This window comes from Etheostoma cragini, chromosome 9 (assembly GCF_013103735.1).
Source record: "Etheostoma cragini isolate CJK2018 chromosome 9, CSU_Ecrag_1.0, whole genome shotgun sequence".
Taxonomy (NCBI): domain Eukaryota; kingdom Metazoa; phylum Chordata; class Actinopteri; order Perciformes; family Percidae; genus Etheostoma; species Etheostoma cragini.
Genome location: NC_048415.1, coordinates 23110732 through 23123296, shown reverse-complemented (window position 1 = coordinate 23123296; position 12565 = coordinate 23110732). Strand labels below are relative to the sequence as shown.

At 41.3% G+C, this 12565-nt stretch overlaps 1 protein-coding gene across 2 annotated transcripts in view; it reads left to right on the top strand.

The window, feature by feature from the left end:
• Positions 1–12565, top strand: part of tmem131 (transmembrane protein 131) — a 30788-nt gene that overhangs the window by 13662 nt on the left and 4561 nt on the right. Inside the window, exons 15-32 of one of the 2 annotated variants that reach the window (XM_034881722.1) lie at positions 23–193; positions 845–955; positions 1288–1422; positions 2208–2312; positions 2409–2495; positions 2696–2848; positions 2939–3014; positions 3107–3221; positions 3350–3488; positions 3826–3935; positions 4029–4101; positions 4264–4415; positions 4595–4737; positions 5474–5660; positions 9846–10031; positions 10149–10304; positions 11091–11485; positions 11627–11811. In XM_034881722.1, coding sequence (XP_034737613.1) covers positions 23–193; positions 845–955; positions 1288–1422; positions 2208–2312; positions 2409–2495; positions 2696–2848; positions 2939–3014; positions 3107–3221; positions 3350–3488; positions 3826–3935; positions 4029–4101; positions 4264–4415; positions 4595–4737; positions 5474–5660; positions 9846–10031; positions 10149–10304; positions 11091–11485; positions 11627–11811 — 2679 coding nt within the window. Of the gene's footprint in view, positions 1–22; positions 194–844; positions 956–1287; positions 1423–2207; positions 2313–2408; positions 2496–2695; positions 2849–2938; positions 3015–3106; positions 3222–3349; positions 3489–3825; positions 3936–4028; positions 4102–4263; positions 4416–4594; positions 4738–5473; positions 5661–9845; positions 10032–10148; positions 10305–11090; positions 11531–11626; positions 11812–12565 lie in introns of both variants that reach the window. The other variant, XM_034881721.1, reaches the window with a different exon arrangement.

Here is a 12565-nt window from a genome sequence, read left to right as displayed (position 1 = left end):
TTTTTTTCTCTTTCTGTTTTAGGTGCAGAACTTCAGTGCACCCATCCTTATCCCCCCACACGAGTCACGCTACGTCTTCTCCCTCTTCTTCCGGCCGGTCCGACCCTCCATTCACATTGACAGCAATATCCTGCTGATCACAAATGCATCCAAGTTCCACCTGCCTGTCCGGGCCTATACAGGCTTCTTGGAGGTACACAAAAAACAAACAAAACAGGATTACAAGTTAGACATTTGGAGACATTATGCAATGCTTTTCTAAATAGTAAAACATAAGTCATTTTTGCATGGAAATTGGTTTGGAAAGTATTTAGTTACTTTGTAGGACCAAAATACATTTCTGATCTGCTACTACACTATGAACCACTTACTTTCTGGCCCCACAGTCAGAACTAAACAGGGGGAAGCAGCATTCAGTTTCTATGCTCCTCATATCTGGAATAAACCCCCAGAAACCTGTAGATCCGCTGCTACTCTCACTTCTTTTAAATCAAGGCTGAAGAGCTTTCTTTTGGATGTTGCCTTTCTGTAAATGACTGTTCATTTCTTATATGTTTAATTTCTCATGCTACACTTTAACTTTTATTCTTGTGTTACATCCGTCTTAATGTTTTTATTTTTAACTGTTTATTCATGTGTTTTATCGTTTTTTATTTTTTAACTGTTTTTTAACTGATTTTGTGTAAAGCCCTTTTAATTGCCCTGTCGCTGAAATGTGCTATACAAATAAAGCTGCCTTTCCTTGCCTTACTTTAATTAATTTTGCCTTTGTAACGCAGAATGATTCTTGGTTATATGCGTGTGTGTAATGTGGCGTTTGTTCTTCTGTGTCCGGTGTGAACAGCCACTGGTTCTGCCTCCCAGTCTGAAGGAGAACATCCTGGACTTTGGTGTTTGCAGTGCAACAGACACCAGCAGCATCACATTTGTGGTGGTGAACAGTAATCCCATAGAGGTGAGATCACACAGCATACTGCATGTATTGCTACACTACACATAGAACAGTGGCAGAATTAGTTTGTCCTGTAAGAGAAAATAAAAAAGAACAAACTTAAACCTTACTTGCTGTGTGATTATCTTTCCTGTCTATTGTCCAGTACACAGTTATAGTAGGTCCATTGTATATTGCACATGACCTTTTAAATATGCTGCATTGTGCTTTCAAACATTTCCAGCACAACAGTTAAACATGTTGCAACATGAGCCTTAAGGCTAACATACACATTTTCACAGTGGTATCTGATATATAGTGTTTGAGTCCTTTTCAAACTTCTTTGTGTTCTCCAGCTGGAGATCAAATCCTGGCTGGTCACGGGAGACAGCCTCTCCATGGACCTGCTGAAGACGGAGAAAGGAAACGCAACAATGGCCCTAAGTCGCCTGCGAGAGCTGCACAACACCTCAGCCTCCCATCACAAAACAGTAAGACTCCCCGCATGGTCACACCCAAGCGGCTTTTCATCATGACACTAACTTTGGTGCCCGGAATGGAGGGGGAGGGGACTGGATGAGGAGAAGGGAGGGGCAAGCTAGTCTTGTTTTGTTTGAAAAGAAGTAACATCACCCAACATCGCTTAGAGAACCTTTAAATACTCAAACAGTATCAGTTGTCTCTTATTCCCGAGGATTATTTATGGCTTGCAAACGAAGCACCATGTATGCTCATGGGGGCACATGAGACGGAAGAAAAATTGGTCACATTGCAATTTATACTAATGCTCTGCATTGTTGCCTCACTGCTCTGTGTCTGAGGTTATTTATGTCATTAGTCACACTGCCAAGTTGAAAGTTATTTTTTACTAGCGTCTTTGCTAGCTTGCAACTACCTTGCTAAGGTTATGCTTGTGCAAACATTTGCTAGTATGAAGTAATTGTATCATTTTTAGTTTTTTACTTATGTAGTGCTGCTGCTGCAGACATGCACAAGCTCACATACCCACAGTGCTGACTGAAGCTTGTAAACGCAGAATTAAATTTGGGATCAGAAAAAAGCCTCATGAAGCAAAAGAAGAAAAACAGAAAGAAAGATGGCAGCAACGAGAAAAAGGGAGAGGAAACATCAGTAGACCTTTCTAGACTCATTTATATCAAAAATAAAAAAAGTACTGTACAGCTAACTACTGCCTCATGTTAAGAATCTGTAGCGTGCACACTATGAACCCCCACCCACCCTTTTTTTTTTCTTTTTCTTTTTTCTCTCCATGAAGGTGATATTAGCATCTGGCTATTATGCAGCATTCAGAGTGACACTTGTGGCCAATGCTTTGGAGGGCATGTATGATGGAGCCATACATATCACCACAGATTATGAGGTAGGTAGTCTGTCAAATCTGCTGTTTATGGCCATTCCTTTTAAAGAAATGCACAAGCAGCAATCATTCTGATGGAGACTTTTCTTTCCCCTTCAGATATTAACCATCCCGGTAAAAGCTCTCATAGCCGTGGGAACATTAAACAGCTCTCCTAAGCACATCATTTTACCACCTTCATTTCCAGTAAGTAACACTGACATCTATTCATGAGTAACCTTTCACATCTGTACTGTCAACAAGCAGAAGATGAGATGTATCCTCTGCCGAGCCTGCATTCCTTTACAAAGCCTGAGGTGTTATGACTCCTGCTGACGTGCGTGTGTGTATGTGTGTGTGTGTGTGTGTTTGTGTGTGTGTGTGTGTGTTTGTGTGTGTTCCTTTAGGGGAAAGTTGTTCATCAAAGCTTCAGTATACAGAGCTCTTTTACTCAGAAAGTGAGGTTACAGCAGATCCGCTCCCTGACTGAAGATATACGTTTCTATTATAAACGGCTCCGCAACAACAAAGACGAGCTGGAGCCAAGGCGTAAATCTAAGGTAGCCCCCTTCATCTCACTGAGCAACATTGGTGAGCCATAAGTGTCCTTCTAAACATAAACTTATTTTTCTTTCTCCCATCTTTTTCAGGTGGCAAATATTTATTTTGATGCCAACATGCAGTGTGGTGATCACTGTTATGTGGGGCTGCCATTTGTGCTTAAATGTAAGTTGTTTTTTTAAGTGTCTGTGTCTGTAACGTTTAAATGTCACAAAACAAGTGTCAAAATTAAAACTAAACTTTTTTTCTTTCCCCAGCTGAGTCCAAACCTCATGGGCTGGCGTTACAGGAGGATATCTGGGACGCTGATGTAGACCTCCACCAGAAACTCCTCAGGCGTTGGAAAGAGCTGAAAGAGCGCTCTGGACACAAGTAAGTATATTAGGATTCAGTGATCCTTGAGCTATGGTTATCACATTTTACTGTTGAATCAGTTGCTTCACAACAACAGGCTATTTACAGCGTGTCACGAGATGTTTTTTTCTTTTTTTTTACTAAAGGATTGAAGCTGTCTTTGAAGTCAACACAGACCTGCAGAAAAACGTGCAAGCTAAAATAACGGCGCACTTGACCTGGCCCTCACTGATCAACTCCTCCCAACGCATTATGTTCCCTCTGACCAACACAAACAGCTCCTCTGTGAGTAGAAAACAACCTGCTTCTTGTTAGTAGTAGGGGTGAATCCTTGATGCTGCTTGGGGGGATTTCATACAAATATATATATATATATATATATAACTGACTGCTTGAATGTGTTGATGAATACCATGTGTGGCAATTTATAATATTAGAGGAGTTGAGGCATCGTGATACATCTTGATTTTGAAACAGATCGTTGCAGGATAATCATAATTTAATCGTGAGACCAGTGAAGATTCACACCCCTAGTTAGAAAAAAACAAGCAGAAATGTCTTAAAGTGTTGGTAAAGTCCTGTGTTCGAAATTGAGGTGGGACATCTTTCTGTATCTTCGCAGGAAGAAGAGGTTATTCTGCAGAATCCTGCCGATGTCCTTGTTTATGTCCAGGTTCTCCCATTGGCGCTGTTGCCCAACCCCTCAGTGTTTTCTGGAAAGCTGGCTGACAGGTGGGAAATCTCCATTAGCTCAGCACGTATCTTGTTCTTTATCCCACTCATCTTACTCTGACAGTGATCTTCTCACTCTCTTTTATTTTCCAGGCTGCCATTAGGGAATTTGTCCAACATCAACATTGACACAAATACCTTAGAGTTCCAGGTTCACAGAAATCAAGTGAGTGCTCCGAGAGTGACGATGGACTTCCCCACTGTTCAGGCATTCAGAGGACCAGCTGTTTGGCATATAATTGCAATCCTAATCACAGTCCTTTTGTCCATGACGGAGGCAGCATGTGGAAACTGTTTGTGTCTAACAGGCCCTCTGTTTGTTTGGCAGACATCTCTAATGAAGAGCAGTACAGGGTTCGTAGAAGGATCAACCAGACCCTTTGTGTACAACCTCCTCCTGTTGCCCGGAGAAGTCAAGTCATTCAGCGTGAGGTTCACTCCCACCAGCAACCACAGTGTCTCCTCCCTCCTCATAGTCAGGTAATGTCACTTAATGGAAACTTTACTTTTTTTCTTTTTTTTGTGTAGCATTAAGGGACTACAACTTGCATTTTCATTGTGCAACCCTGTGTTGTAGAATAAAAAATAGAACAAATGAAACTTGAACCATTAGTAAACATGCATTTCTTTCCTGAAATTGTGTGCTTCCTTCTGTTTAGGAACAATCTGACTGTGATCGACACAATCATACTTCACGGCCGAGGAACAACGGAAAGTCTGAAAGTTGCAGGGAAGCCTCCAGGACAAGGCAGCTCGCTGAGATTCAAGATGACTGAGGCACTGCTGAAAGACTGCACAGAGAGTACGTTTGTGTTGGTGTAGTCCAGATCGGTATAACCATGGCCCCCATTTACACTTTCCATTTCTGGTCCCTTGTATACAGATGAAATCCAGATGTGATTTCAGACACTTTAATTTACACACCCACACACACACATACACACACACACAAACACACACACACACACACACACACACACACGGATGAAAGGCACTCTCACCCACACAGAGTATTAAGGGGTTGAATGTAGGTGGAGAATGTCTACAACAAGCTTCTGCACACCCAGAATGTCATACATTATATTAACAGAATTCCATTTTACAGAACTTGTGCACCTTATTGTACAAAAACACAGTTTTCTTCATATTCCAAGTCATCATTATTGTTAAAAAAGCTTGTCCTTAAGTTATTACAGTCATAATCTTTTGGTCAAAGCCACACACAGAAAAGAAAGACCAACAAGAAGGGCATTCAAGTCCATGCATACTTTTCATGCATATACTTTGAAATTGTCCTAAATAATTTCTGAACACTTTGCTTGTGCAATCAAAACATTAAACACAAAGTGATGAAATAAAAACATTAAGTTGACCCCAAGAATCTCACTGATAATTATTTTAAAAAATACCATAAAGTTGTGTATTCTGTCTGAAAATGTTATGAAAATGACTGAAGCACTCCAATTAATGATATAGTTTTCTGTCTCTGTTGCAAAATATTAAATGTCCATACATTATTATCCCTTCATTTATTTCAGAGACAAAAGTCAAGGAGCCAAACTTTACTCTCAGAAGAACCTTTAGAGTGGAGAACACAGGCCTGCTCCCGATCACCATCAAATCGGCAGAAATCAACGGACAAGTCTGTGAAGGATATGGATTCAAAGTTCTCAATTGTCAAGAATTTTCACTTAAGCCAAATGCTTCAAAAGACCTCATCATACTGTGAGTGAACTAACATGTTATCTCTGTCTTTGTTCATTATGTATTTCACTGTGTCTGATTTGAACCTTGCTGCTTTTTTCTACTGCATGGTACCTGCTCAACTTGCCTCAACTTTACTCGCCTTTTTTGGTTTTCATTAAGAAAAAAGTCCCTGGTACCTGCTAACAGGTACTTTATGTAGTATTACCTCTGTCGATGTTCCAAGCAAGCAAGTGCTACCAAAAGGTGACTTGAAAGTTTGCCGACTGCTGATCGTTGGTCGGAGAGAATCGTCACTAATCGCTGCATCACCATTGCTAGCGACAGACGGGGGCGGGGTCTGGAACAAACCCGCCGTGTTTAAGTACTTTATCCAGCGGCGTTTTTTTCCTGCCTGCAGCTTTTTTAGAAACTAAACGTGTCATCCGGCAAACAGCCACACGTCGAGAATCAAACACACCTTCCAAGTTCTGTGTCTGTGACGACCAGCCACGCTTGCCTCAAGCATGAGACGGTTCTAATCTCCAATGGAAAAGGAGGACGGGGTAGCGCGGCCGGATCAAGGCGAGGGGAGTCGAGCGGGTACCATTAATTGGAAAACGCCATAAGACTGAGGAACGGCACATGAATATGGGATTGCAGAAGCTCTATTAATACTTATTTTCAGCCTTTCTGGCTGAGTAAGCCTTCAGTAAGAGGATGAATTGGCTCTATGTCTCTCTACAGCTTGTGCTTGCTTCCCTCAGGTCTTTTTTTTTTTTTTTTTCTCTTAAAGTTCAAATCCACTCTCAAAATGGACACACATTCACTTATTATTTGAACACTTGTTATCCCTTTTACAAATTAAAAACAATACTCATATGTTAGCTGGGAAAACTCAAATATTCAAGTCAGGACGTTTTTGTTAATGAAGTTAATATTGGAATGACACTATCTCTGTCCTTGGCCTCTCTCAAAGACACTGCCGAGTGCTAGGTGAGTGTAATGCCAGGACCAGACTACACAAATTCAGACCTATTTTGACCCGACAGACACTTCGCAGACAATTGCCAGCACCAATAACATGAAACGATACACTCTTCCTGTCTATTAAATGGGCGTTTTTCTTTGAATTCAATTCAGTTTTATTTATAGAATCAATTCATAACAACAGTTATCTCGAGACAATTTAGAGATAGAGTAGGTCTAGACCACTCTATAATTTACAAGGACCCAACAGTTCTAGTAGGTACCTCCAGAACAAGCGACAGTGGCGAGGAAAAACTCCTTTTAGGAAGAAACCTGGGACAGACCAAGGCTCCTGGTAGGCGGATTCTGATGACCAGTTGGGGTTGAAATGAATAGTGGCAATAATAGTCACAATAAAAGATAATGGAACATTGATTAGAAATAGTAGTTTGTAGTAGTTTGTGTCATAGCAGGGCACTGCACGACATTATAAGACAGCAGAGCATAGCAGGATGTAGCAGGGCATTTCAGGACGTGTAGCAGGACCATGGCAACAGCTACAACCATGATTTTGGAGCCTCCCTGATCCAAGGAAACCGGCTGAGCCAATGATTCTCCAGAGCTAGGTTAGGAACAGGCATTTCTGGGACATGGCTGCACACAAATGGAAAGATAAAGAACAGAGGATGTCAATGTCTCAAAGAAAGTCCCCCGGCAGTCTAAAACTATTACAGCAGAACTAAGAAAGACAGGGCAAAGAGAGGAGGCTGGTCGGCCAGTACTGCCCTGCCTCTCTCTAGTTTTATTATATTAATGATTATATGGTAGATGAATCTGACGACTTTGACGAGAGGCAGGTTAAAAGGTTTCTTGTTTGAAAGTGTAGTGAACATTGTGTGGATGAATAAGTTATATTTGAATAATGTCCTCTTGCTAACGTTAGATATTGACATAGCTAAAAGACATATTTAGCATCACAAAGATTAGTTTTGTTAGGGCGTTCAAAAACGTCAGTTGACGTTAGCTTCTCTCTGTTGCAGATCTTGTGAGAGTTTGGTCCTGAGACAGAAACAGGACTCTGAAAATGTCCTGTTAGTGTCAAAAGGTTCTGGAGATAACGTGGCTTGTGAAAAAAGGGTCCTATACTTACTTTGGTGACTACGGGGCGAAAGGATTGCTCATAATCTGTGTTCACGTTCAATTCTCCCGTTGGAATTAATACACTCAGGACCTAGCGCTAGTGTCCTGAAGAGGCATGGCCGTGGCGGAGCCCACATAACGCAGAGACAGGAAACTACTCAGAGTTGGTGCGTCTCGGTTCTAAACCATCTCTGGTTCCAGTTCTATTATTTTACCAAGATAAAGGTGAAGAGGGCCGACGTGAGGCCACTAGTTCCTGGCCGTTGGCTTGGTTTGTCAGGGCCTTAAATGTCACCTGCTGGTTTCCTGTGAGAGATGTCATCTTTCTGACAGGAAAGGTGTCATTCTAAAAATATAGGTCTCTGTAGGGCATCACCACCAAATGCCACTTAGTTCTGCTTGGCTGCTATAGTAATTTTGAGCTGTGAAACTACTCTAAACTAAAATTAAATTAGAAAAAAAAAGTTTCTTAAATTGTAATTGAAATGATGCATTTTCTCAAGATTTAACCTGAGTGTCAGGTTTTTAAAGACCTGCACAGTTATTTTCTGCTTATTCTCCACTTATTGTGCCTGATTAGTTAAGTATCAGTTAAAGTTACAGAGTAAAAGCCTTTTCCATGATACTGACTTTACTCATGGCAGACATTTTGACTTTTGGCATAACAGGAAAAGCAAAGCGCAGGGCGAAGAACAATAATAGATTTTATGTTTGTTCTATTAATAGCCAACAGACAATGTACCGGCATGTGTCATGGTCCTGAAACTGGCACACCCAAATGAAATGTAGCCAATTGTTTTTGTTATTAATTGCGCCTGTGTTTTTTTCTGCTATTAGTAAAATGTCAGAAAAAGTTCCATTCACAAATATATGTGTGTAGTTGATCTCATATTGAATCAAATAACACCAGTTGTAGAAAATGAAGTTTTACCACAATGCACACGTGCTGTAAATCAGTCTGGGCGTTAGCAGAGACACAGTAAACATATTCTTTTAAAAAAAGCACACTTTTTCAGATTGTAACTAAGGCATGTTTTTTAAACAAAAGCATTTTAAGAAAATGTAAAATGCAGCTGCCTTTCTCAAACAAGTTTGCTGCATGCCTCAACTCAGGAATTTTGACAATGACTGTTTGCATGCACATTATTCAGGTTTTGGCCCTTAATCCGAAAAAAACAATATTCCAACTAAGCTGTGTACATGATCAATGAAAGTGAATATTCCACTAATATTCCCATTTAAACTGAACGAAATGATAAACGCAATGCAAACAAAAACCAGTCAGTATCTGGTGTTATGGTGCATCCTTGAGGATAACACCTCTCCAACATGCCAGACGCCATCGAATGTGAGCATTTGCCCATTCAACTTGGTTTTGACGATGAATGGCAGTCAGGTCGAGAAAGAGAGAGAAATGAACCGCAACCATAACCCCAGACACAGATACAGGTAAAACATTTAAAGTGGCATTTTATTATGGCCAGCCGGCACACCTGTGCAATAATCCTGCTGTCTAATCAGCATCTTGATATGCCATACCTGTGAGGTGGATGGATTATCACGGCAAAGGAGAAGTGCTCACTAACACAGATTTAGACAAATTTGTGAACAATATTTGAGAAAAATAAAACTTTTGTGTACACAGAAAAAAATCTTAGATCTTAGAACATTGTCGTATTCTGAGTAATAGTGGAATATTAGTGTGCATGTAAACGTGGTGGTGCATCTAAATGGCTCGTAGCTTCCTGAATCACATGAAGACCTGGGATAACTCCCATGTCGGTATTGTGATGATATTGTAGGGTTAACTATTGGTGCGTTCACAAAGCATTTACACAAAGAGATTTGCAATTTTTTATTTCTTCACTTTATCACTTGACTGAAATGCAACCTTAAAAACCAAGAAAAGATAATACGTGTCATTCCACAATGTTATAATATAGATAGATAGATAGATAGATAGATAGATAGATAGATATTAATATCAATATATTGCCCAGCCCTAACTTTAACAAACAGCTATAGACTACAGGTGGATTTTGAGTCCAGATTAGCATGGTTGTTGTACTGTTGAGAACAGCCTTACGAACATCAACATTTCCTCCCCTATCCCTACAGGTTTACACCCGACTTCACGTCATCTCGCGTGATCCGGGAGCTGAAATTGGTGACATGCGGAGGCTCTGAGTTTGTTTTTGTCCTGAACGCCTCCTTGCCCTACCACATGTTAGCTACATGTGCAGAGACCCTGCCCAGACCGAGCTGGGAGCTGGAGCTCTACATCATAGTGTCCCTTGTCATGAGGTGAGTTGTGCTCTGTACTGCAGTGCAGCACCAGCACCACAAGCAATAAAACACCTTGCTGTTGTAGTTCACATAGTATTTCAACCCATCTAACAATCCATATTTACGTCTCTTTAGCTCCATGTTTCTGTTGGTGATTGCCACAGCCTACCTGGAGGCTCAGAGCATATGGGACCCTTTCAAGAGACGCGTGTCTGTGGAATCCAACTCCTCCATGGAGACGGGAAAACCTTTTAATCTCAGGGAAATTGGGCAAATTCACAGTGATTCAAAGTAAGTGTAAAACGGGAAAGGCTAAGTTACACCTCAGACAAAGGTTGATCAAACCTCATGATATCATCAATGTACAAAAAGTTAGAATATTATTCTAACGAAGAAGATGATCCATTGTTAAAAAGGTTCTAAGACAATCTTTAAATACATTCGGATTGGTTAGGTGTGTTTAAGAGGCTCTGACACACAGAGAGGATAGTGAGACCTGTTGGGCTGTGGCCAGCCGCTAGACACTTTTGCAGTGACTGGTACTTACATCATCGTTGGTCATTTGTTTACATTCGCATGTTTAACCTGAGTCAGTTAGTGAGTGAGCTCTGATTGGCTGTTCAGATGATGGACCAGGTGATTTCACCCATTTAGTGTAGTTTCTCATTGTTTCTTATAATTAATATTGCAAGAGCGAAAGACCACTTTATAGTGCCAATTTACCAGCCATGTTCTCACTTTGTACTGTGCCTAAAATGAGACTATTTAAGTCTCATTTATTTAATGATTTTACAGTGGAATAAGAAAATCATGCTTGTTTTCTTGTCTTTGTTGTTGCAACATATGATTATTTTCATTATTTTATCAATTAATTGATGAATCATTTGGTCTATACAACACTTTAGAAAAACATGATAAAACACCCTGACAAGTTTGGTGAAAAGGATCTTTTTTTAGCAGATTGATTTGATCGATTGAATCTGATTAGTCAGCTAATCGCTGCCACTCTTCTCTTACTTAGAAGGGGAGGTGCTGCATGTAAAATGCACTTTAACAGAAAATTGTCAACCCTTTTAGGTTGAACAATTACGGCGACTCTTCTCAGAACTTCAGAGGAGGATATGTGTCCAGCAACGGAGCAGCCCGGGGCGGAGGCCGACAGGGCAACAGCCGCCCCCTGTCCGACTCAGACAGCCAAGAGAAGAGGTCCCGGATCGGCCTCAGCCGCCCACCTATGCAAGCTTCTTCCTCGCAGCTGACCAAAGGGAGTACAGCCTCAGCCCAAGAAGGCCCTCCAGCTGCCTACCAGCTAGCCAACCGAAAAGCTCGGAGTACCAAACAACTGGACCTCCAGGGTCAAAGTTTAGCTGGGCCATCACTGCCTCACAGAAGCCTCTGTCCTGACGATGCAGAATATGCCAACCTAATAGGAGCCATGGACAACGACCTGGACCGTCCAGATTCACTCAGTGGTGAGACTCTACAGGAACAGAGCACTCAGCCAATGCAAAACAAAGGTACCCACACCTGTTTGTATCACAAGAGAGCAAAGGGCAGTAGGCCTCTGTTGTCAGGTACAGGTCTTTAAAGGGTGTGTTTACTATTGTTTGCAGTGTTGGAATCCAAAGTGAAGCTGCGCGGCAAAACAAAATCACAGAGAAAGAAGGAAGAGAAAGAAAAAAAATCGACAGTAAAGACTCAGGGAGACGAGCTAAAAGATAACCTTGCCGACAACGACGACAGCTCCTCCACTACAACAGAGACCTCCAATCCAGATGTGGAGCCAAACATCAAAGAGGTACACTTGTCTCGTAGTCCGAGCTCACATTCTGGTTTGTACATTTCATTTCTGTCAACTCTGTCCATGTGTTGCATCTAACAGCTAAAGACTTGAGATATGGACTCAAGTAAGTCCAGTCCCATAGCAGATGAGTCATAGTTCTCATTATGTGAATTGATTTGGGTCTGCTATGAGACTTTATATGGTGACCAATAAACATTAAAAAAATGTATATAGCATAGCATACCCCGCAAATAATTTCAAAGCTCAACTTATTTATGTGCTAGTTTCTGCTTTTAGCATTCAAAAGAGCTCCTTTTTTCTCTCCATTGTTAGCATCATTTCCCCGCTTCCCATTCATTCCTATAGGAGCAGCCGTGCAATGCATTCTGGTAGCGTCGCCGGGACTTTGGAGAAGCAGGGCGTCGAGTCACCTGATCGTCATTTGCATAAAGTTGAATCAAACCAACTTCATGCAAATGAGGAGCGGCCGGCTCGGCTCGCCGCCTCTTTATAGCTGACGGAAATCTGAAATGAAGACACATTCAGAAACTTGATGACCTATTTGTTGCTTCAGATGTTTTCTGAAACACGTTTTGGTGAACTATTTACATGAAATACAAGATTGTATTCGGAACTAGCCACCATTTTGGTCTGTTTTAAAATTTAGGAGCAGCCAGACCCACGTGACACATTCGTCCAATCAGCTGCAGCCACCGTGGCCATCGTCTGCAAGGACCATATCCGCTGATTTTTATTTTTATTTCGGGGA